General features: G+C 37.0%; 1 protein-coding gene across 2 annotated transcripts in view; it reads right to left on the reverse strand.

Annotated features, from left to right (window-relative positions):
• LOC104383953 (cadherin-7) overlaps window positions 1-27,224 on the reverse strand; it is a 77,336-nt gene that overhangs the window by 26,210 nt on the left and 23,902 nt on the right. For both annotated transcript variants that reach the window (XM_086609181.1, XM_086609183.1), the window contains exons 2-5: window positions 20,459-20,753; window positions 12,676-12,795; window positions 10,194-10,361; window positions 8,683-8,870 (exon numbers count right to left, since the gene is read on the reverse strand). In XM_086609181.1, coding sequence (XP_086465307.1) covers window positions 8,683-8,870; window positions 10,194-10,361; window positions 12,676-12,795; window positions 20,459-20,753 — 771 coding nt within the window. The remainder of the gene's footprint in view (window positions 1-8,682; window positions 8,871-10,193; window positions 10,362-12,675; window positions 12,796-20,458; window positions 20,754-27,224) is intronic.

A 27,224-nucleotide genomic window follows, 5' to 3' on the forward strand; every position in this document is an offset into this window, starting at 1 on the left:
ATCACAAGGGCTAACATGCACTTTTAAATCATGATATTTCATTTTTAGAAGGTAGAAAGAGATCATTCTTTATTTGACTGGATTACAGGAGTGTTAAAAAGTAGGGAATACATAAATCCCACTTTCATTAGATAAGTATTGCCTCATAGAGAAGGATGAAAAAGCAGTGGCGGTGTAGATGCATATTCTAAACAGGTTTGCTTACTAAAAGCAGGTTTCATCTTCTCCAACTTAGTCATGTACATTGGAGAAAATCACCAAATGGTGTTTACTGTAGTAAAATTCTTCTAGGGAAGAAATCAGCTAGTCTACTTGAGAACACCTGTTTTTCACCAGTCGCCACTGAGGGAGTCTTAATAACTGGAAGAAGTAAACATCTACTTTCAGCAACATGAATCCTGCCCTAGGATTCCCTCAGATATCTTCTGGTACCCAATGCTGCTGATAATTTTCAAAAGCTATAACGGTCCTTGTTAATGAAAAATAAATAAATAACTACTCTAATGTATGTACATATGCAGTTGGGAGCAGTTGATGTTTAGAAGAGGGGAAGGATGGATGAGCAAAAGGGGTTTCACAACATCAAATGGCATTGTGTTATACAGGGACAATAATATCGTTTTATTTTAGTTCTTTGTGGCAGAGTCCATCTCCTGTAGGGTGTGGCAATGTCTACAAAAGCTACAGTCATTCTCAGTCTGTTCCTGTAAGATACAAATCCTCACATCCTATGGTGAATATACAGGTACCAAGTTTTGAGAAAGAATGTAATCTGGGAAAACAAACAAACCTTTAAGATACGATTAGCATGCAAGAGTTCTTGACAAGGTGGAAATGTTTCAACAATTCGTAGATAACATAATGAAGACATTACACACTACATACATTAATGAAAGACTGAAAGAGTGAACTGAAAAGATTTCCTTTTTTTCTTTCTCCTTATCTAATTATCACTGATATCTATTACACAGAGAGAATTATTTGACTGGCCTTTGGATCGTGCCTTCATTATTTCCTGATATAACCAAAGCACATGATTCTAATAACGGAACACCAAGTCAACAGACTACAAATCACTACATCAGTGCTGAAGGTTAAATGGACAACGTATACTTCAGTCCTTCAGTATAGTGAATAGAGCTTGACAGCTTCATTAATATCTGTGCATTAGTGTTATCTGATTAGATCCTGTGCAGGATCCATTAATCTTTCTCTCATTTGGGGTTTTGCGGGACTTCCTTCCTTTCTTTTTTTTTTTTTTAATTCTTTTAAGGGGTGAGAATTTTATCCTGTCGGAAGGAAATGACAAAGCAAGTCATCTATATTACAGAGGCTGGACATGAAGTTATCATTCACAGGAAGCCCATTTTTGTAATGTTCATTTTTTATTGTATGGTAGCTTTGTTATAATGTGCTTTTCAGAGATGAAAATTCCATTTTTAAGACCAGTTGAGGTTTTATATTGAAAACTGCAGTACATCAAACAAATGCACATTATCTCTCAAAGGAACCATGGAAGCCTCAAGTTCTTACATTGTAAACTCTGATACAGAATTGAAAGAAAATTTTCTAGCTGAAATAAAAAGTTAAATCTTAACAGTAATAGAAAGACAGCTTTTCACTCAAAAGCTTACACATAAACCCCTATTTTTATAATTGTCAGTATTACTCTTAGAATGTACTCAGGTTTTAAAATAATCTCTTAGCCGTCAATTTCTATGCGAAAGTACTTTGTAAGACTATTTTCACATTTTTCCCCTCTAACATTCAAATTGGTTGGTGATATTGGTGGTAGGGCTGTATATTAGCGGAGAAATGAAGGCAAAGTGAGCAAGAACTATACCATGGGAAATCTTAATGCTTGTCACTTGCTACAGTAAGACACAACAACCCTCTCTCTACGGAGTCTTCAGGTTTGTTTTTTTTTCACTTATATCCACTAAAATCTCTCCACAGACTTCAAAATGGCTTGAATCAAATCTCGTAACCTTCCAAAAAGTCACATATGATACAAATAATAAAAATATACCTTGCAGTCTTTTTTATTATTAAATTACCACTATTACTTTAAGCACCAAGTATTTGATAAAGGTGTAGGTTGATACAGATCATCTATCAGGTTTTTATCTTAAGATGTTTTGTAGCTAAGCTATTATTATTACTGAAGTCTAACTATATCCTGCAACTTTGTGAATAAAGTGAGATCTGTCCTTACATAACGCCTTTTTCAGCACACTATTTTTAGGAGTAGTACTTTGGAAGCTACAAACAACATTGTCTTGTGCACGCATTTTGCTTAGAAAGTGAAGCCAAGATTACATTCATATGTATTACAATCAGGATTCTGTGAACTGTCAACACGAATTCACTTTGCTATTGTACACATGTAGGTTTGCATGGACACTTCAGAATGTGTTGTATTAAATGACTGAATCATCATTCACTTCCATAAACATTTCTTCAGTTCCAAGGTTGCTACTGCATAGACAAATCCAACGCATTTTTTAAAACTTCAATATATTCAGTAAAATTACACTTTTCTTCCAAACACCCTCACCACTGTGAAATGTAGCTATGCAAATGATCTGAGTCCTTACTAATAGGGCATTGATAGCAGAATGTAAGCTACAAATAAAACCACAAGAAGGAATTGATTTTATTCTGCAGATGGAGAACTGAGTCACAGTGTGAACCAGGATAAAATTCTCAAATATTTCTAAGAAATACAAATGACCAATTCCTTTTCAAAAACAGTACAAGATATTTATAATAGCTCACCTAAGATAGATGTTTTCCTAAATCCTGCTTAAAAGTAACTTACACATCTAATTTAGCTTTACTTTGGAATTCACTACAGAGAGTGCCTATGGGGTGGAGAATAGCCAAACTCTCCCATTATTTGCAACATCAGAACTCCAGCACAAATTTTGGGTAGGGGGTATCTTTAGATTGCTCTGTACAGGATAAAAATAAAGGAAGAGCTTTCTTCTGTTTCATTCGACAAGCAAGAACTTTTCATTTATTTTTTATTATTGTTTAATAAAAAAGAAAGTGGGAAAATAATAAACTGGGAAGGTTTCCACAGTGACTTGAAACTACTAGGCAGCAAATTGTATGAACACAGCAGGTTATAGGAAAAGACCCTCACTAGTTTTCCCATCACTTTCCTACCCCTCCTGTAAGGTGAGAGTACTGCTCTGAACTGTGCTTATGGATCCCATTCGCTTGTTGTTTATATCAGCTTCTGGAAAATAAAAGTTTGTCTTCTAGAATTTTTCATATCCCATTGCAGGTTGGGAACAGAGCATGGTATCCTAAAAACAACTTACGTACTTTTATATACTGTCCTAGAGCCAATGCTGGATAAATTTTTGCATATAAATTCAGTCAATGGATTCAGTTAATGTATTGCAGAAGAGGTAGACTTTATTTTTTAGTGCCAATAACCAAGTAAATGGTTCAATAGTGCTTTTACTAGCTCCTGTCATAAGATTAAATTCTAGCTTCACTGATCTCACAAAAAAAAAAATCAATTCTACCCAGACTTAACCTCTTGTTATTATTTAAGCCATAAATTCATGAACAAAAGTTAGTCCTTGTCCAAAAGAATATTTTGAAAAAGTTGTGGTTTTTTTGTCTAGAATGAACTCAAGCAACTTGCTGAAATACATGAACTTCACATTTTAGCCATTTAATCCCAATTCCAACATCCTAATCAGGATGAAAGAAAATAAGGTAACGTATGTATGTGAAAAGCCACTTAGCAGCAAATATCGCACAGTGGTACAGCAAACATGCTCCTTAGTTGTGCTGCATAAGGCAGTACAATCTTACTCTTTATATTTGGAGAGATAAAGTCCAAGTAGATGAAAACACAGAGAAAGTATTCCTCCTTTATCTGCTTTCGTGTGGTCAATGGAGTTATTATAGTGAGAGTACCAGTCTATTGTCAAAATGCTACCTTGAACTGAGATTTAGTCTAGTTGTCAGTGTACAATGATATTAGGCATTAAGCAGCAATAGTACAAGCATGTTCGGGAACATGTAATCCTCAGTCCTGACATGGCTATAAAAACTATGAGCAGAACTACTACTACTGTTTGACAAATAGCACTGTTTTCAAAGTGTTCCGAGAAAAGTCCATCCTTAATAAACCCTCTGCAAGCCAAAGAGAGATCTGGATTTAGCAATGCAGAAGAGATATAAATGAGGGAAGAATACACTCCATATTTTGAAGAATATCACTGTTACAATAAAACCAAGATTATTTTTTTCTGCTGACTTTTGATATTTTGAAGTGTCATAGGGTGCAGAGGAGAAATGTGTACAAATGTGCATGGAAAAAAAAACAACCAACTCAAAAATTAAACACACCAAAACCTCATTCACCAATTTTACTACCTTTCAAATAAACATATGTGTTAGTCAAGTAGATTACATTATACACAAGTAATCTTGTGAAATATCTAACCATGTAATATTGTTCTCTTTCTAAGATCATGATACTTGGTATCTCTCTTTTTAAAAAGAGTTCATTTTTCTGAATTTATATATATAAATAATTTATTTGTAATTTTTGCTGATCACTCAGCATTCTCTTTCATATTCCATCCACTTGGAGCATATAAAATCCTGCTTTGTCCATTGAATTCTTAAATCTCACTTCTCTTAATTTTTTTTTTTTTTTAAGAAATACTGTTGGTTTTTTTTCACTTGATGCTCCTCGTCTTAAAAAAAGTCTGAGTTTTTAGTGAGGAAGTCAACTTTTCAAATTGTCTCAAAACGGTTGTCCTTCTAAAAAGAGAATGTAAAATCTTCAGTTTGTGTGTGGAAATCCAATAACCAGGTGTCAAATTTTCTCCACAACACCCAGTACAAAAATGAATGAGGACTTCAGCTGCTCAGAGATACTGGCAGTGATTTTCATGCCTAGCCTGCTGATTTGTATGTACAATTGCAGTAAAAGTATGCAAAGCTAAAGCATGTATTTGCATTTAAACCAGAGCGTGCCTTTTCAGAAGTCTTTGCCTTGGCATTTTACTGCTTTATGTGTACACAGACATGTCATCTGAGCATATAAATACACAGGAGTTTAAAATGATGGGCATGTGTTTGGAGGCTGAGCTGTTTCTCAATGCCTCAGCTGGTTTCAGGGGCATGAAAAGGAGAGAGCTAATTGCACTCAGAGGTGTACAGAACATCACGTACCAGATAGTAAAATGTTTAGGCAGACTGGGATACAGACTTAATTTCTTCCCTGATTCCTTACTAACAAGCACACAATATCATGCAGGGATAACCTCTGCCAGATTCCATAGTGGTCTGGCAGGTAAGGCTTGATGGCCGAAGCCCATTTAACCTGCACACACTGTCATTAATGGTCTTCTACACAATTGTTCTCCAGAGAAGAACAAGGTGCAGTTGCCTGTTAACCATCAGGCTTGAGCTCTTCACTTACTTTCTTCCCTCCTAGCCAACGTTCTCTGCAAGGTTGGCAGGGAGGATTTCTCAGCTTTAGGCAAAGCACCAGGTTCCCTGGAGTCCAACTGAAGAGCTAAGGGCATACAGAGGTTTGGGAGGTGCCCCTCAGCATGCGGACTCACTTTTGGGTATGGCAGAGTAGAGTAAGTCAACGTTAGTAGGAAAATGAGACAAAAAATCCTACGCCGCAGAGTAAGAAGTCTGAATTTTTGTGTCAAAATACAGCTGCATCTAGGTTAAAAATGATTAGCAAATTGGAGCATTTCATCAGGTCAAAATTTTGTAACCTTTTTAATGGTGTCTAATAGCTATTTCATAGAGCACTTCTCAGGATAAATGTTCAGTACTGAAAAGTCCATCTCAGCTCCCTAGATAAAATGATTATAGAAATAATAAATTACAATTATTTGGTCCACTGTACGACATTGAAATCAGGACATTCCAGGAACAAACACCGTGACTACAAGAGGATACTAAAAATTAAAATGAACTCATCAGTTCCCAAAATAGATCGTTGAAGCTCCCGACTGATTCAATGTTGCTCACTGTGGCACTGATAAATGCTCTCCAAGATAGGCATATTTTTTCCAGATCTTTACTTGAAAACCTTAAATGAGCAAACCGAAGGAGCCACACTGCATTTAGCTGTTGAACAAAGAGACAACTAACTTTTCATCACTTGTATTTCAAATGTGCTAAGCAGAAATTAGCACAGTTTTCAAGAAGCCTAAGATGGATGTTTTTGTCTTGAAAAAAAAGGTGATTCACATCACATATATTAGAGTCTGATCTTTCAAGAGTGCTGAACATCCTCCATTTGCTGGGACATCTAGGGATGCTTACCAGCTCTCAGCAGGTTCTTGGGGTATCAGAGAATTAGCCCATTGCTTTGCAACATCATGCAGTATTAACTTCTTTCAAAGGAGAAACATTACTGAAGTTTTATATTGCTTCAGAAAGGAACTGATGCACCAGAGAAGGAAAAAACACCTCAAACCCAAAAACCACTCACAACTGGTAGGTAAACTTCACAGAGGTTAAAGAGTATATAGGGAAGAAAAACTTGCTACGGAATCACATTAACTACAAACATACATCCTTGTTCAGGAACATACTTACACATATTCTAAAATGCCAAGTCAGTCTCACATTTTAGGGTGTATTAAAGTGCTTAGCAGAGTTAGAGCCATAGATTCAATATTGTCATTGCCAAACATTCACACATTAAGAGTACAAAATTATATGAGGAAAGATACTTCTGTCTAAGGCATTGAGTCTTTTTCCTGTTTTCCTCAAAATTTAAATTTTCTTGCAAAATATTTGTCATGGTTTGATGTGGAGGGGGGGGTGGTTCTGGTGGCAGGAGAGGGATTTTTCTCCCTGCGACCTCCCCGGTTTTGGAACCGGGTTAGGCTTAGTTCTGGCCACCAGATCAGACTGCCATCTCCCTCGGGGTTGAGCCAATAGGGCGCCTCTGCGAATTGCCCTATTTAAGTCAGGACAAAGGGACCGGAAAAGGTGCTTTGCCCAGGACCGAGGAGAGAAGGGAGGAGGGCACTGCCCCCGCTCCCTGGCTCCTGGCCGGGCAGCTGCCTGCGTCGGGCCGGCGCCGCCCACGGAGAATGGTGGCGGCGGAGCCAGCTGGGGAACTCGGGGGCACCCCACTCCCGGGGTGCCCACTGGGCTGAGTTCACCTGGAGAGGACTGAGATCTGAGAGAAACAGCCGTATTGACACCAGGTCAGTGAGGATGGAGCAGGAGGAGGTGTGCCGGAGCCGAGTTTCCCCTGCGGCTGATGGTGAGATGGCAGGCGGCCCCCCTGCAACCAGGACGGCCTCGGTGGAGCAGAGACCCACTCGCAGCCCGTGGGGAGAAGATGCCTGAGCCTGAGGATGGTCGTGTTGGGGTGCACGACAAGGCAGAGAGGCATCTGGAGTCTGCGTGACGACCCACGCCGGAGCGAGTGGCTACAGCTCCCTAAGTACCCGAGACTGTGGTAAAGCCCACACCGGAGCAATCTGTGGGGAAGGATTGTTTCCAGTGGGCTGGACTCACGCTGGAGAAGTTTGTGGATTTTTCCTCGTGGGTAGGGGATCCATTGGAGCAGGGGAAAAGGGTGTAAGGACTCCTTCTCCTTTAAGAAAGAAGCAGCAGTAACAGCATGGAATGAACTGACCTGCACTCCCCCAGTCCCTGCCCCCTGTGCTGCTGGGGGGAGGAGGTAGAGCCGGGAGGAAAAGCAAAGCAGGGGGGAAGGTGTCAGTTTTAAGATCTGGTTTTGTTTCTTTCTGTCCTCTCAAGTAATCATTTTTTTTTGTTTCCCTTTGTCCTTCTAAGTAATCATTAATAAACTGTTTTGCTTTGAGAAAAGCCCTGTCTGTTTTGCCCAAGACCATGGTTGGTGGGTGCTCCCTGTGTTCTTGTCTCAACCCTCAGTCCCTTTGTTTTTTTTTTCTCTCCTCTCTACTTTACTGGAGAAGGAGAGACTGTGTGAGTTTTAGTTGCTGGATCAGCCTAAAACCACGACAAAATTTCAGTACAATTTTATTTTGTAAAAGGATATTCTTTAAAATCTGTTGCAGCAAGATAAGAATGTTGAGTTTTAATATTTTAAATAAACATGATTTTTCAATTTTAAAATTAGTTTTCCAACTGTACAAATAGAAATCTAAGAAGAAAAAGTTTTGCATATTTCCATTTTTTAAATAATATTTTTAATAGTATATTATCATGTAAAACAACCGTTCTTACTGATACCTAATTTTAACTTTACTTAAATAATGTTAAATAAAACAACATCACCCAAACACAATTAGATAGTTCTTTAATAAATTACATTTGGGATCCATTTTATATTTGAAGCTTGCATTTTTACTGTAGATATATTTTCACATTTTCTCTTTAATGCAATGACAAATGAGACTAAAGCTTAAATTCTCATCCAAACTTGTATGTGCAGGAGGTTCAAGAAAAACTCATCAAAATAATACAGCTATTGCCAAAAAAACCCACAAGAATTTTCAGTGTAAGTCATTAAAAAGCTCAAAATCACACACACACACACACACACACACACACAGAGAAGTCAAAACGGAAACTTCTGCAGCATATAAAACTGTTAGAAACAAAAGCTCATACTATCATTAGCTGCTCTCATCTTGCACAGGTCCAAACAAAATCAGTGACAAAAATCAGACTTACCTTCTGAATTGTTATGATTCCCTCTTGGGTGTCTTTGTCAACAGAAATTTTGAATACTCCCAAACCATCACCGTCCACAATCTTATACTCCATTTCAGCATTAGGTCCCACATCTGCATCTGCAGCTTTTATTCTGGCCACCACAGAAGCCACTGGCAAAGACTCTGGGACATTATATTGATAAGATCCTGTGAAATTTAAAAATTTAATTAATTTCGTAGGATAAAAAAAAATTTAACCTTCTTAAAATGTACTTTCCTTTAAATCATGCACTTCAATATTTACTCAGGCTACCAGAATGTATTGAGTTTAAAACAGAATTGCCTTTTTTTGCTACCTTTTCCTTCTGATGGACTCTGCTTTAAGTACTACGGACATAATTTCTTCCTACGACGAGAGAAGTATAAGGCAAAGATGCAAAAATATAATTCAAAAATATAATTCAAAATTCAAGTGCAAATTATGAGGTGAACACCTGCTACAGAAAATATTTTACTCTGTTTTCCACATAGGAGGAAAAAAAGAGTCAAATAATATCAATATAAACTTTTATTCTTCTACAGCTATGTGTCTTGATTAGGCAGTTTGTAATCTGAATATGACTAGAAACTGATATATATTAATTTCTTTAACAGTAAGTACACCATCTGTATTCTTGAAAATTTCAGCTTTTTTGTTCAAGAAGAAAATGATATATATACTGTCAAAAGGGTATCTGATTGCAGTCTGTAGCCAATAACACTCTCACCTTCAACAATATCTTCAGTTATTCTATTATTCCAAGCCATTGGTGGCTTGAAAAAATAGGAGATCTATTATGTACAGATCTATTTTTTATATCATTGGAGGTGAGGCTGGAGTGGACACGAATATATTCTTCACATTATTTTACTTCTACTTAGCAAGGACTTTTTTTAAAAATTTTTTTAAGAAAAAAGTACACCAGACAATGTTATTAATAAACTGAGCTCTCCAGGTTTGAGTGTACAACTGTGTACTCCTTTCTTTAGTTAGGATGAGAGCCACTTAGGTCAAAATAAGCAAATGGAAGAAAGATGACTTTCCAGCTCTTATAACTCCTGAGGAAACACTGTACGCTCAAGAGAAATCCTGCTAAAGTGCCGAAGGAATATGAAGGATTAAGATTCAAGGTAAAGAACTATGCACCCTGAAGTCTGACAGACAAGAGCTAAATATCTATTAAGGTGTTATCTTTTTTTGTCTTTTTATTCATAGAGAGGAAGTAAAATACATTAATAAATGCACCTGCTGTATAACACTTCATTTCAACTGATCTGAAACATATTAGGCAACGAAAAAAGATTCTTCTAAAGTAATAATATTAATATTATTATTAATTATAATAATATATATTGCTGTCAGTGATTCTCAAAGTACTTAACATGGAAGCTGAGCGCTTTCACTCTTTGTTTAGAAATAGCATGACGTGTAAAGAAAATAACAATGTTTAGAAATAATATTACAAGTCAGATTTTGACAAAGTAACCTACGTCGTGGAAAGCGAGGTGGGTTGTCGTTAACATCAGTCAGGGTGACAGTTACAGATGTAGTCCCTGATAATCCACCATTCTGCCCAACCATGTCCTTCGCTTGAATAACTAGTAGGTATTGGTCCTTGGCTTCTCTATCCATATTTGGAAGGGCAGTCTTGATAACACCTGCAGTAAGACAAGATGTGTCAATGGTTGCTCAAGCAAATACAGTACCATGAAAGCTGAGTTTACCTTTGAAAAGTAGTAGCAGATAAATGATTGCAACAAGAGAGGAATGATTTAATTTCAACACTAATATCACAGTTTTTGACTAGGAGCTGAACTGACATCCTACAAGTTTATTTTAAGTAGTCACCAAAACCCACCAAGTTTTATTTAGTACTAGATTCTCTGGGTGGTGCTATGTATGACTGTGTTTTCCTTTGATCTTCTCCCTGAACTATAGACTTCATAGTGTCTTAAGTAAAACTCCCTTCCCTGGAAGATGTCATCTTCTGTGTTTAATTTCCCACTGGTTTAGAGCTAGGAAGAATAGAATATTCTGCATTCATTGTTAAGATTTCAAGGTCAAGATTTGTTTCACAATCTCTTGAACACATTACTCTTGTAATGTCACTCACCACATTAACTCTTACTAATATTGATATCACGCCACACTCTGCATATATATGAAATCACCTTATTTTGCCATATATTTGCTTTAACAATACTCACTTCTAAAACATTAGTATAATTAAGAGATTTTTGATTTATTAATGTAAATACTGTAATATCTGAAGTAGTTTTTGTTACATTCATTTGATGATCTGCATACAATTTTTAATTAATTGATTTGAAATGAAAACCAGAAGAAAGTTCCATGTTTCATTATTTCAGTTCTGTTGATACAGATCAGGAAATAAATATGCCTTCTCAAAACGTGATGACTTTATGAATATTTCATGCTCAGCACACAGTACAGCAGCTAACTGATTTCCAGAGAGGCAGCCGTTTACTCCACCAGCACTTAGTGTCAGCAGCAAAGGAAACATAAACAAACTAAATAAAGGAGAGGCACATTGGGACACATATCTCTTCATCTGGTATTTGTTGAATGTTTAGTTAGAGTTTTATTTCTTTCTTCCCTTAAGAATGCAGGACTTGCCATTAATCATCTCTGGGTTGAAACATTTATTTCACAAACAGTCTGTCTGGCACTATTTCATCCATTTTACAAGACATGTTAAAATACAATATACAATTTCATAATGTTATTGTTTCTACATTGCTTTTTCTGGCCTGCTTGTTTTTCTATCATAGTTAAATTGCCAGGCAATGTTAACCAATCATGTGGAAGCTAATTAGCATGTACACATGAAATTTGAGAATCACATCAAAGTGCAAATGTATGCAAACATTTCAGTCTGAAACTTTAAAGATTTTAATTTAGTAGAAACTGCTATATTATCGTTCAAGGGCAGCCTGCAGTCGTTATGACAATATACATTGTACATACATATACATGGAGAGAGAGAAAGAGAGAAAATAATTATAGATTATACTCGTTGCAGGGTGAAAGATAGTGCTATATATCCTGCTGAAGATGCACCTGTTGCAATATGAAGATAATTATAGTACTTATTTCTGTAAATTTAGATGTTGTTAAATAGAGTGTGATCTTTTGGTCACAGCATTGGGATTCAAGTCTGATTCACATCACAGATTATTTATGACAAATAGGGTAAAGTGTTCGTTTCTCTTTTGTCTCAATTTGTCCATCTCTGAAATGAAGATTGTAACTCTTCTTCATGTTGGTGTAAGTGAAGGCTCAGGCAATAAACTGAACTGAGCAAAGCGAGAATCTATTTTTTCTCTCTATGACATGATACAGTAGAATGGGTAATATTTATTAAACTCACAGAGGATTAAAGGTTGCATCTTGTTGTGGCTTAAAATGTTCACAAAATTTCATGAAAATAATACAAAATGTTCCACTAGCAATTTGTTTTGAAAGTGGCAGCAAATGTATATTAGATAAGGATAGGAAGCACAGTACTTTCTTTTTCAAACTAATACAGAAAACATACACTTCCCACAACAAAACTACAGTTTAAAAAGTAGAATGGAGAGCTGATCATGCTGTAAATCTGTAAGGAAATCTGGCTATGCGACACATAGATATTTCTAAAACAAACATCCGCAAAAAACTTGTTCACAGCATCTAGAAATTGTCATTGATCAGAAAGATGGCAAGAAGCAACAGATGAGGGAGCTGGTAGATTGACAAGAAGATAAAAATTCCCATTCCAGCAATGTCTGCTTATCACATAGCTCAGATGTGTGGTATTCATAATCTATTCTGAAGAATAGAAGGTTAAAACATCAACAAAATCCGAATGTATTCAATCAACAAAGAGACCACATTAGTAAGTTCCTAGCAAGTTTTACTGCACATTTTCTTTTTTTCTCAGATTATTGCACAGAGTTTATGGAAAGTTACCTGTTTTTGGCTCCACAGAAAAGTAAGGTTGTCCTTGCAATATGCTGTAAACCACTCGAGCACTGTTGCCGTAAGTAGGATCATCTGCATCAGTGGCTGTCACTTGAACCACAGAGGTGCCTGCAAAATGTTTAAGGGACTATTGTACATAAACTTACTATTGTACTACACTTATTCAATGTGCTGTACCAATATATGTCTGGAACAATGTGAGGTGGCTTTTTTACAACTCTTCATCATTCCCATGCACATTCAGCTTAGAGTATAAGGTCGTCTTTGTAAACCAGAAGAATCAGCTATTACAGAGTTCTGTCTTCCCAAATATTCTCACTCTTTGACTCACAGCAATAAAAATCATCTCATTCTGTAGCCTTCTCTATCTGTCTTTAGCTGGTGGAGGGTATGTGAACAATATTTCTTACATGATGGTGATGCCTGACTTATGCTGAAGTATGAAATACAGTAATAGTTTCCCTTTGAAGTCTGCATGCTAAAATTGTAATGAGTGGTTAGAGATTCAAATATGCATACATATATAAGTATTATATATTCTGATAATTCTACACATGCATGCATAAAACATTAATTTTAGCCTATAAAATTATTTATAAGAGATAGACGAAGAGTTTATGTTTCAGCTCAGACAAAAGTAATGTCTCTGTTGAAAGGAATAAGAAAGCAAAATGTCTAACTGGTTAACAAGAAAGGTACATTTTGTGAGGATCTCATGCTGCATCCAGCTCCTATTCGTTATGTTCCCCACATCAGTTCCCATTTGTTTTGTTCTGTACAACAGCTTCCATGATGTATGCTGAGCGCAGAATAAAACAAAACTTGGGAGTCAGGGCCTTGGCCATGGTCACCACCCTTTGATAGCCAGAAAGAATTATTTTTTCTCACTGGCAGATTTTCTGGAACATCAAGACCTTCCATTCAACAGCCCAGGGAACCATTTGGAGGTAAGGTTGCAAATTAATATTGTAAGAATTTGGCAGATGCCCAGCAAAGGTCTTCAACAGAGGATCAGATTCCTTCATAAACTGGATTTAGACACAGATTAGAGAAAGGCATTTGTTAAAGAGAGTGTTCATTTTCCAAATAAACACATTTTTGACATGTGAAAATAAGAGCAGCAAGTCTAGAAATCATTCTTTAAGAACAACCTGCAATAGCAAGTGTCCAGAGTGAACTTAACATAAATTGTATTCTGGTCAGTTTTATTCAGACTTCTTCAGAAATGGATGGGAGAAAGTTCTGAAATTCTTCATGTTTGATAGAGTACATCCCCCATCCATTTTACTCAGCTTTTCAATTCTCAGTTAAGGACAGGACCATAATGGGTCTTGGGACCAGGCTGAAAGTTTGGAGAAAGAGGATTAAGCACAGCTCTCCACAAAATGGTACCAATTACAGAGGATGGGACCTGCTTGAATGAATTCTGACCAGAAATTATGATTCATAAAATAACTTTATTCACTTAAGTTATGGCCTAGCTAACCCACATTCCTGTTCTCTCTTCCTGAAGTATCCATGACAAAGTATTATGATTGCAATTCTATTTTAAATGCAATTTTTCTCTCTTGAGGACTGTCTAATACTTATGGGCACGGAAAAGGTTATTCTCAACCTGAAATTTCACATGTAACTATTAAGTAGATGGAAAGTTTAAAAAGAAAATTGGTAGTTAATCCATCAAGTCATTTATCAGTTATGGGACTTAAAATACATCAATTTTCTGTTCACCAGTAACTAAGAGCTTTGATTCAGTATGTCAAACTGATTTTACAGATTACTCTGTAATGTAATTTCATACAGGGAGCTATTTTAAACTTGCCAGAGTCTCTCCAGCTTTTGAGTACATGGGTATCATAATGACTATTTGACATCCTGTGTTCTTTGTGAAAGCCAGGCTTACGACATTTACAAAGTCCCTAAACCCTGCCAATGAAGCTTACAATGTCTGTAAATATTGGCAAAAGTGCTTATAGACCTCACAGACAGTTACGTCTTTGCTCCTTGCCCTTGTTGCTTTCAAGGACTCCAGACCGATAAAAGATCAAAGAAATCACAGGCTCTGCAACCTCAACACAGACATTTTGAAAATCATGCAAGCTTAAAAGTACTTGTTTGCTGCAAAAATCTATTGATGTTGCAAACAAACTCTCTATATTCCATGAGATGAATAAAGCCAGTATCTGAATCTAATTGGCTCTCTCCTAAAATGAAGATTTGCCCATTCTGATGCATAGATCCTTTAGAAAAAAAAATTTAGGTAGAAATTCTAACATCAAAACTTTCTTCACTCATCCTACTTGAGTGTAATCTGCAACGAAAAAATAGTGACACTTTTCTAGTACCTTTGTGCTAATCAACTTCTCCCAAACATTATGGGCGAAAGATCTTTAAGAAAAACTGCTACTGCCATTATTTCTTTACCAGTTGCACACAAAAACTTTGAGCTTCCAGAAGTTCCATGCCGAGAAGGAGACTTCTGTACAACGTATTTTTAAAAAAGAATATGCAAGCTAACATAAGGTATGCTAACTATGTGAAAAGTCCTACATTTAGGAAATCAGTTCCAAGGAAACATAATGCACAGAAAGATCAGTATGTGAAGATTTCCAGAGATTTTCCCAGAGGAAGCAGATTGCTCTTGAAGAACAGGTATTCCTTCAGAGATCATTGCAACACAGAGCTGACCTACTTTTTCTTGCAATGGACTGGTGTCAAATTCATATTCTTATTTTCCTTTAAAAAAAAATGTAACAAATAAAGCTCTATAGATACTCATGGATCATCAATAAATCTATAGGTTGAGGAAAAATGGGTAGTTGCATCATAGTTCCAATTACATCATCTTACAAAAGGAGAGTTTTTGTTCCTGCACTGAATTTAAGTCTTCCTTTTATTCCTGAACACTTTCCGCTACATCATGGCACACACAGTCAGCTATCATACATGCATCCAAGACTAGACTTACAGGTAACGTGGGACAGTCGACAAATGGCATTACACCTTCACTCTATCCAGCAAAATGAGTGTCCCAGTAAATTTGTTTATGGCAGAATTGTTCAGAGCCCTAGACTGCAGGTGTAGACAGAACACTAACCCTACCCCAAACTTTCACTAGTGACTTGTAGCTTCACAACTGGAACTTTAAATATTTTTTAAAATATTTATTTTAAATATTTAAAATATTTACAGTTGTGTATCTGATATGGGTCAAAAAAAATAAATAAAGGTGATTTATTGAAAAGTGTCTTTTCCTCTCAGATATTAATTCCTCTACAATTATTTTTCCCTACAGTTATGTCTTTGTAACAAAGCTTGCACATCAGTCTATTAAAAAGAATTCTACATGTAGCAACTTAATAAACTTTTTTAGCAATTGCAGCAAATACTGAGAGAAAATCCATGCTGCTAATCAAAGGGTGCTCCACATATTTCTTTGTTGATACTAGCTAATAACACATTGAATTTTGTGTGGCTGGCACAGATTCTTGTTTTTTTCCAGAATGTTTAAGCTATCATTTTTAACTTAACCTTTAATAGATATTCGTAGATAATATAGAATCACAGTAATCTGAGAAGTTGGTCTTTTTAAGTTCTGATATTAGGGCAAAGGGAAGGGTGAAGTTTTTGCAGAGAGCACCTTGAATTTAGAACATTATTTGTACTTTAATTTACCCAAGTCAACACTCAGCAATGTTTCTGAAATGTTGCAGGGATCAACATTTTCTGTGATAGGGTCAGATAAAGGTAAACTAGTTGCTGAGGGTTTTTTTGAGTTGGAGATCCTTCAGAGGGATCTGAGTTTGTTGTTTTAGAAACACCTGCACAAAGCTTTTCAAAAAGCTTGCCAGTAACTTGTGTGGTATTTTACCAGTTTTTAAACGAGTTTGTATGAGAAACACTTGTGTGACTTCGTTTTTAACATTGGTGAAATCATTAAAGGGAAAACTGGTTTCTAAAGCTAGATGAGCTTAACAAATGCTTGTTTTTGAAACTGCATGAACCTTTATCAATTGAATTGTGGCCACATTACCAAATTCAAAATAGACCTTTAAAGGCAGTCAGTTATTAAAGGCATTGACGGGTACCAGTTAATGATATGTAATATGTGTAATACACAAAACAATTCCATGATGCCATCACATTTCTACATGATATCAGCTGCTACTAGAAGTGTTAAACACCTTTACTGTCAAGTTATCCATAACACCTGGTTAGTCCTTACATGGAACAGCCCAGCCTGGTTCTGCTCCGTACCATCTGGTAATTCTGTGCTTTTGCTGCTGGCCCCACCCCGAGCTGGTACAGCCATGCCTCCTCAGCCTTTCCTCTCCAGGAAAAGCTCCACTTCACTCCAGGGGTGTGAAGTGGGGGAGACAGCATCTGGAGGTAGCTTCGACCCTCTTCACCTCTTCACCTCCTCCCTCTCCTCCCACAGCCTCCTTAGGTTGCCTTCACTTGGCGACAAAGCCCAAGGCTGGTCCCAGCCCAGCAGCGAGGTCAGATAAGGTGAAGCAGAAGGGACTTGTGATTGGGAGAGACATTCTGCCTTCATTCAGACTCTCAAAATACACTACCCACTTCCACCAAAGATTTAAGCATGATAAAAAGGGTTTTTTTCTTTTTTTTTTTTTTCCCCTTTGGTATAAAAATCGAATGTTTCTACCCATCTCAATCAGAAATAATAAATGTGGCAAGAAAGATATTTGTTAAATTGGATAACAAGCAAAGCTCTTGATATGTTTGGAGAGAGGATAAGTTTATAAACAAAACCAAAGCTATGTTAGGTATTGGAATTTGTATCCCCAGTTCCCTTGGCAATAAGCCAAATAGATCAGTATCTCATCAACTATTTTTTTGGTCAACATCACAGGAACACTCTTTGAACACTCCTTTAATTGTAAGTTGCAATATTTTTGTTTGAAATATAACTGTTAGATTTTTTACGTAAGAGACATACTTAAAAAAAAAAAAGCCCTATGATCTTCAGATAAGCCATATCTTTGAGGTTTTTGCTATGAATAGATTTACAAGCCATCAAGATATTTACCCTATTCAGGATAATCAATATAATTGGGCCTGACCCAAATATAATTTGAACCTGACCCGAAGTCATTTCAAATAATAGAAAAGATTGACTTCAATTAGCCTTAGATAATGTCCTAAAATATTTGTCAAATAAAATACAGAATCATTATACTTGCATAACCACTTTTTAGGTTAAAGGTTATAGTTCTCCTAGCTTTATAGTTAATTTGGGTTTATAATCCTGTGATCACTTTCATTAAAAATCCTTGTCATGGATATAATTTTAACAAAATAGGAGAGAGATACTTTTTTCCTCCTTAATATTTCATGAATGCTCTAGGTGATTAATTAAAAATTGTCTTATAGAAATAAACTTTGAATCAATATGACTATGTAAGACAAGGGCCACACAGGCATTTCATGGTATTCCTTAATTCAGTAGCAATGCAGCATTTAGTAGTTGTTTGATACAAACCATGAAGATGTTCAAAATGTACAGTTTCAGGAATCTCAGGAAGATGAAATCGCCCTTAGTTGACACAAATCCCAGAGAGTGCAAGAGACTCAGTTAATAATTTTGCACAATATTCCACCTAAGTAGAATATATGTGATAAGACAAGCAACATATATAGTGATAAGACAAGGGGCAATGGATTTAAACTGAAAGAGGGGAGATTTCGATTAGATATAAGGAAGAAATCCTTCGCTCTGAGGGTGGTGAGGCACTGGAACAGGTAACCCAGAGAAGTTGTGGGGCCCCATCCCTGGAAGTGTTCAAGGCCAGGTTGGATGAGGCTTTGAGCAATCTGGTGTAGTGGAGGGTGTCCCTGCCCATGGCAGGGGGGTTGGAACTAGATGATCTTTGAAGTTCCTTCCAACTCAAATCATTCTATGATTCTATGATATATTTGGTGCTCCAGTTAGCATGGGAGAAAATTTCTTTCAGTCATTTGTGAGGTAAAGATTCAACAAAACATGCAAAAGCAGCTCATTTTGATAAATAGTCCTTATGTTCTCCACTGCATGCTGTGCACTCCCCACAGATTGGTTCCAAATATATTTTTGGAACAAATGAAGCATAGGTGAAGCGTAAAAGCATGGATTTGTGTGTATAGGTAAACTTCATATATCTGTAGTAGTTGTCCATATGTCAACATGCCAGTACAGGACAAGACAGAGGTAACTCATGCAAAAGGGAAATGTGGGGATATTGCTCTTCAGCACACAAGACAAAGGTGCAAAAATCTAATTATTGCTGCATGCTACTGCTCAATTAATTCTAAAATAAAAGAGCAATTAAAAAAAAAGATACATTTTTTACATAGCATCTTTCTGACGTACTGAATGTTTGGGCTTTACGGTCTTAGATTATCAGATTATCTCTGTTTTTCCAAAACAAATCAGTAAAAAGTACTCAGTAATGTATCATGACTTCATCTCCTTCCTGATATGCCTCAAAAGCTGTGGTGTCCACCTTTCTTTCCAAGTCTACTAGTGCCTCTTCAGCCACCCACATAGTGCTCGAGTAACAACGAACAAGTGCCAAGTATCAAATGAGAAATACTGTCTATGCTCACTGCTTAGTAAAATAAATAAATAGAAAACTCACTAGCAATGTTTTACTTATCTCCTATTGGCTCCTAAATTGAGTTTCAAATACAAAAGCAATGTTGACTAATGTGTGCCACAGGGCACTTAGGCAGGGAAGATTCTTTTTCTCTCTCTAGCTCTAATTTAGAGACATTGTTTAACGTCTGAAAACACAGGAGATGGTATTGAGGAAACTACAGCAAATTCTATATCGGCAGCCTTACTCTAAGAGTACCACATTTTAATATGGTTTAAAATCAATCAAGCAAAGAAAATCCTAATTTCAATAACCATACAACTTTCTTAACCTAAAGTAAGACTTCTCATATATGTATTTCTGCTCAAGTAGATTAAGGTCTTCTGCTTTTTTTAGATTCATACTTGCATTTATAATTTCAAGTTAGAGTAAAATTTACCAAAATGACCAGGCCAAACTTCTATCTGGTCTGAATCAGGCAGCTTTCAAAGGAATAGTGACACCTGACAACAGATGAGCATTTGATCTCTTTAAAATGAAGAGATAGTGGATTTCATGTTGAAATTGATTCTCTAATTCAAACTCAGGAAAAATTAGCATTTATTTTCCAAGAGAGGGTCTGAAGCCTGTAAAAGCCATTCTTCTGTGATTCCACTGGAATGTTGAAAATACCTCAAGTTGTACCCCAGTCCCTGCTGCTGGTATTTATTCCCCAGATACCTGGATTTCAGTATTAGAAAAGATGCACAGTAAACTGTTACTGATATATGCAACACTTACCAAAAAAAATTATGCTATGCACTAGGAGTTTGTTAAGAACGGACTTTATCTGAACAAAATGATATATTATCACCTCTGAGTACCATAGCATAGGTGTGAAACTTATTATTGTTAATGAGAATTATAAAACAAAGCCTCTGGGCACTGGAATGAGAAACACACCATAAAATGTTTATCTGAATCCCTGCATAGCTATTTGAGTTTCACAACATTTTTGAAAGGATAAATACTTAATCTAGCGTGTTATTTCCAGTTAAGTCTTGAAATATCTAACTGTTGCAGGTGCCTCATAGATAATTAAGTAGCTTAGTGTGAAACAGTGAAAAATAATGAAATTTTTAAAAAGGCAATAGGAACAAATTTCCCACAACATCAACAGTGTATTTTGCACTTACCCACAGGAGACATCTCGGGAACTCCAGCAGTATAAGGACCATCGAGAAATTTTGGCTCATTGTCATTGATGTCCTGAATCTTAATGACGAACTCAGATTCTGGTTCCACGGGTTTATTAGTCAGCCTATCTAGTGCTTGTGCTCGGAGCGTGTAGTAGGCCTGCTCTTCTCGGTCCAGTCTCTTTGTAGCATGAATATCCCCCGTGTTCTCATCAATAATGAAAATGGAACTTGCCCCTTCGCCTGACAAGATGTATTTGATGGAACCATCTCCTTTATCAACATCAGAGTGAAGCTGGTGAAAAATTGATGAGAGATGAGATTAACTTACAAGAGAGTCAGTGGCATGGAGATATGTAAAAATAATTCTTATGTCGAGCAGTAGTACATGAAATTTTATTGTTCTTGGAAAGATAAGCTGAATGTTTGTCGTGCACGGCATGTTAAGGACCATTAGAATCTATCAGCTTGCTCTTTTGAGAAAGATAATTTCATTCTTTCCTGCAAATAATCTCATTTTCAAATGCATTTGATACTGTCTTACAGCCTTCTCATACCAGAGTTTTACATAGCCACACACATGCACACATATGATTACAACCGTAACTTCGTTCCTACCTGAATTTAACTACATTGTTGGTTTTAGCTTATTATCTTACTGAAGGGTGAGACTTCAAACAAATGTCACTATAAATGTAATGTCAGCGTGTGACATGTGTGGGAGTGTGCATGTGTGGGAAACAGCATACTGTTTTCCTCAGTGTTTACTGTGTAGAGCAGTAAAACATACCTAATGAATTGAAATGGATTGGTTGATAGATTGCTCACTACTATGTGATGGGCCAGTAACTTCACTTCCATATCTTGTTTTCCATTATCTAACTTCAGAAAAATGAAGAGTCTGAGAAAGACCAAGCAGTGTCCTGGCACTGCCTGAACTACACGGCGTTGAAAGTCAGGTGTAGTTTCCCTGGGACAACTTGCAGCAAGCACAGAACAAATGTACCCCAGTAAGTCAAAACGTGTCTTCCATTAGAATTGCGAGACAGATGTACAGACAAAAACTTTCTTCCTCATCATGCACACTATTTTAAGTTATAGAGCAAGATTCCATAGGTTTTGTAGCTCTTTAATGTCTACTGAGACTCACCTTCCTGTTAAAGAACACAGACTCAAACAATTCTCATATACTTTTCAAACTTGTATCAGCAACATAATTAATCTGGATATCGCATTAAGTAACACACAGACATATTTAACATGGTACAAGTGAAAAGAACATCAGTAAAATTCAAAGTACTTGCTCACTTGTTAAAAAGTGGATTACATTACTTGCAAATAGCTGAGGACAATGTTAAAGATGTTAGGATTCTTTATGTCTCTTACCTACTTTGTACCTGCCCTAACTCCATGTCATGTTGAATTTGGAGGTAACTCTACTGTCATCATCATCATAATTTCCTCTACTAACATTTTTTTCCCTCAGCTGGGAGTATCACTGAGATAGTAATCACTTTCAGAATACATGCAGAAAATTGCTATCTCAGGCATAACAGCACAGCTGCAAAACCTTTCCTATTTCATCAGGGAAGTATTCATGATCAGTTTTAAATTTTTCAGCTGGATAAAAAGCTGCCTATTTCTTACATGTTATTTCACTTATACTGTCTGAATATCTCATACTTATGCAATTACAGTGTACTCTCATTTAAGATAGAAATGGAGTCTGAGCTTTGGACTCAATGAAAAAACAGAACTAGGGTGTCTAAATCAGATTAGCTACATTATTTCAAAATATAGCTTATCTTCCTTCTACTGCTACCCAACTCCTGAGATACCTAAACAAGCCTGAGATTGCTTTGGTGGAGTTCTCCAAACATTTAAAGTCCTGCTTCTCAGCACACTCAGGAACAGTCAATGCTGACACCATGAGCAGATCAAGGTAAAACGTATCTCACATTCAGGTTCTTTCAAGATCTGCAGCGCTGCATATTGCTTAGCCCTAATGGCTGAGAGTTTATTCAGTAAACCACACCTCTGTTCAATTCACAAATCTGGCAACTGGGGCTCGTGCTGCTTTTTCAAACTTGACTGGAAGATGTACCCGTCTTCCCGACAAAGGAGCAGTGGCCGGTGCAAGTAAGAATCTGTCTGGTTTGTGTTTGATTTTATTTTACTTTTTTTTCCCTCTTTTCTTTTTCTAAGACCTACTTCAGGGTGCATAAGTCTCCTACGTCCTACAGTCTAGACTGAAATGCTGAGCATCTTATAACCCAAGAACTGAAGTTATGGAATACAAAAATTCGATGCCTTTGTCTTCTTGAAGTGATTCAGTTTTCTTCATATCCCATATTCTAGCAGAGCACTGGTCTTTCTGTGGTGGCTGAGACTCTCCCATTCTCCCTGTAAAAGTTATTCCACCTTTTGCGGCGTGCTTAAGGATGTGTTGGATGACAGAAGAGCAGATGAAACCAGCAGCTTGTCAGGCAGAGCAGTTTTCCGAAGGTTAGACACGTGCAAGCAGATCTCTTCAGGCAGAGAAGAGAAGGGATTCCATCTCTCAGGCTGCTGAGAGCAACATCGCACTCTCTCACAGGGGCGAAGCCGAGCCCATCAGCACACCAGAGCGGAGCGCTCACAGCTGGGTCTCATGCTGCAGGGCTGCACAGCCTCTTTCACCTTGTATTTAGATCCAGCCCTACTCTGAATAACTTTCCAGCAGTGTTTTGAAAGCAAAGAGACCTTCAGGGGAGAAGTCACAAGTGTAAATCTTCAAAGATGTACTGAGTAAGGCTTTCACATCCCAGAGAAAGGAGAAATTCTGTAGCTTCAGCATTTCCCATTTGCTCACTCAGTGGCTCGCTGATTAACACATTGGTTTTTGAGGAGTCCCGCTCTGAGGTCCATAAATCTCCTCATGGATTACACTACAGTGGCTGGTGCCCTGGAGTGAAATGCTGAACAGAAATCACTTTTTGGAACAGTGCCATGGTAGGAAACTGCTACCACACGGATTAGCAAGGTGATTAGCAATGACCTTTGTTACTCAAAGGTTAAAGCTCTGGGAGAGCAAACTTCTTTGTATCTTTTATTAAAACTTTGTTTTACTAAACCTTTAAAAAACAATGCCGGCCCATGCTTAAGTTAGTAAAGCACCATTCTCTACCTACTTAACCCCAGGAAGGTGATAAAGCTTAAGATAAATTAGTTTATCTTTGGCACTATAGTACAATCAATCCTGTGTAAAGCACTCCAAAGAATTTTTTTCAAAATTTTATGTGTATTTTAGTGTCAATCTGAGATACCTTGAAAGTACAATACAAGAGAACAATGCAAAAATAAATTAGGCTGACAGAATACAGACATATGTTTGGTGCAGTTTTCAGACCACTTTTATTCCAGTTCCACCCAATATAATCCTTCCAAACAGTGATCTTCAAAGTCATTGATGTAGCAGCATAAGTGATTTGCAAGTAAGAGCAAAATATTTGAATGCAGCAGTCCTGTACCATATTTACAGCTCTGCTACTATCAAAAGTGACTTCAAAGAAGGTGTTACTTCCAGCTATTTAGTTTAACATTCTAGGAACTAAGAAGTAATATCTTCCTTACAATGTCTGTTTTAGAAAACAGTTTGCACATTCTTTTTTGTTGGTTTTTTTTTAATTATTAATTTCGTTCCGCCTCCCTCCTTTTTTGAAGAAGGAGTACGTTTAAGAATGAGACCTGGGATTTTTATTTGTTCTTGTGGTTAATTTGGCAACAATTACATAGAATTATATTAGTCCTCAGGACAGTTGTACTTTACAGGAAGGCTCCAGAGAGCATCTATGGCAGTGCCATCTACTATTGTCTATCATTCCTCCCACTTTCTACAGAGACATTCATGTAGGAGACAGAACTGGAGCTCAGTCTGTAGCTTCACATGGGGACTATGACTTTAGAAGTAGGGAGGATCAAGACAAAGGCAATTTTAAATTTTTGTTTCAAGAGACACAGGGGATTCAAGGATTCACTGGGTAAATCCCATCTGATCCCATTCTGGACAATCTCAGACAAATTTTCTTTCAGAAGTAGTTTGCAATAAACATTGTAAACAGAATTCCTCCCTCTATTTTCTGAAAGGGGAATGCTATAGGTAAAGATGCTTGTATACTTCCAATTCACTTCATCTATTGCCGCCTCCATGCAATATCCATGGTGGTCGCTCTGCAGTTTGTCTTGGCTTTCAAGTAACCTTATTTCCAGTATGAGATTCAAGATCCAGTTATTATGTGCTGATCCTATTACATTCCCCACACATTTAATCTAAGGATTTTAGGAGTTTTGCCATTGGGTGTTCCCTGCATTACACTAAGAAAGAGTATATGAGAACAGAAAAGAGAAGCAGCAAGCTTCTGCAGAGAGATGACACATTTTTAGCAGGATGATAACTTTTGATGTTCTAGGAAAGTTGGCAGAGTGAATACATCTAATAAGAAAAGCCACACAAGCCTTGTGGAGGCAGAGAGGGCCAGTGCTTAGAAGCTTATTAGAAGACAATTTACTGAGTGCCCTGTACTGTCTCTGAACTCAACTTAAGAAGAGGGCACTCAAATCTTCTTAGGCCCAGCTCCTAAAACTCCTCTCAGTTTTTGAAAACGCTTGTTTGGATATGTGTGTGAGAAGGAAGTAGTGAGCTTCGATCAGTAGCAAAGGCACTATTACCCTAACTCCTTTAATGAACACAATTTTGTCCTCACTTATATTTATTGGCTCTGCAGCAATATAGCTTAGTATAGAGCCTCGCCTAATGCATTTATGTTTATGTGGACCCAGAGGATGATGATTATTCTAGAGAAATCTAAATAATACATTTCCTTTAGTATTCCTAATATCCAATAGTTTCTGGATTTTGTATATTTGTAGGTACAGATCTGCACAACCAAAGATGATGTCATTTTGCATCCCTTGCCATTACAGTATGCTAATGCAGTATTTTCAATAGAGAAGGGCATTTATTTTTATCAGAAAGCAGAGATACTGCACTGCATTGAAAGCAATTTATCTGGCCACCGCCGACCTGTTTGAGATCTGAATGAGAGGTTTGCTATTTCTCTGATTTTCAGTTCAGGATCCCTTAAATCAGGTGTAATGTTCATACGCCTCTCCTCTCTGTTTTTTTTTTTCTTCCCCAAAAATCTCTCTTTGCAGTTGTTCCTCTCCATGGCAGCATGGCTAACGTTTCTTTGCAGAGCTCACAGATTCTAGGTGAAGAAGAAAAGTGCAGGGAGAACATGAGGAGCTGCCGGGTTTTCAGCACCAGCAGGATCACAGAAGTCGTGGTGAGAAAGAGACAGACAGAGCAAACATGAGATGCTTCAAGACAACCTAGTTCCATAGCTCCCTGAGACCACGAGTAATGTGCACTCATTTGCAGAACAAATGAAAAGTTTTCTCAAGGAGGAGTTACCTTCCTGCACCTTTTCCTTTCTTGCTGTGAAAATAACTATAAAGGGCGGAAAGGAATGAAAACTGTCTCCTCACAACTGTGCAGGCATCCACAGTGCTTGGTGATATGGAACTGATGCAACCGAAGCTTTATTCCTGCCTTCTCACTAAAAACAAAGAAGGATGAGGAAGAAAAAAAGGACGAAAGAAAGAACACCAAGCCAGGAGCAATATTTTTGTCCCTTTTATAACCACAACTTGCTATCACAAAACAACTGGGAATTGACCGTGAGAGGAAGGCACTCTTGTCTTCGTGTACAACATGCCCCTGCCCTGCTTTCTGGGAAGGCTTAAACAGGGAACTTGTCAGGTTTATACAGATTAAATGTCTGATTGCCAGAAGATGAAAGAAAGTACATAATTTGAAACAAAGACTTAATTTGGCTACTTTATTAAATCTTGCTCATCACAACAGCCAGGTTCTTAAAACTTCTGTTCTTGGATTCAGTATTTACTGTGGTTGCACCTCTAAGGTTTTGAAATCCCTTTTCCCCTCAGATTATCACTGCTACTAAGTGTTTTGAATTGAGATGATTCATAAAGTACAGATTTTATTTTTTCTTCTTTTTTTTTTAATGAAACAATGTATCGGTTAACTATTAGGATAACTAAGGGTTCAACGTCATTGATTTGAAGCAATTTCAATGCAAATATTCATATTTAAAATTCAGAACAGACAAAAGAGTTAATTTTTAAGCAAAATTCAGTGTGCATACATACGACATTTCTGCAATGTTTAAGGGCCTCACAAACACATTAGTTACTAATTGTTATTTTAACAGGGAGTTATGAAACTCTCACTTTTGTAAACTCTAACCATTTTTCAATATCAACAGCTTAAGACATCTTTTTTAATTTCCTTTTCAGTCTCATTACAGAAGTCATGTGGGACAGAAACAAATTCCTCAACCTTTTATTGATGTCAGCAAAAGCTTGTGATTCATATAATTGACTATACACTCAGGCACTAGTGCAAGTATTATTCAGCAGGTAATGATTTTCTTATAAAAGTCTTTTTTCCAAGAAACATTGAGAAAATGATAAAGAAGCTCCTGGAGGGCTTTTGTTTGCTTTTGGTTTTATTAATTTATGTAAAACTATCGTACAAGCCTGGGCTCAGAAAGAAATATACTGGTCTATGTTCTGTGCTTTCAGCATAACAGATAATACTGAGGACAAGAGACCAAGTCAATATAAATAGCTGTATCCAAAACTCTAGCATTTTTATTTAGAGTTTGAAAAGAAGAGATACGTTTGTAATGCTGCTAGAGTTTCC

This window comes from Tauraco erythrolophus, chromosome 3, assembly GCF_009769465.1.
Source record: "Tauraco erythrolophus isolate bTauEry1 chromosome 3, bTauEry1.pri, whole genome shotgun sequence".
NCBI classification, from domain to species: Eukaryota; Metazoa; Chordata; class Aves; order Musophagiformes; family Musophagidae; genus Tauraco; species Tauraco erythrolophus.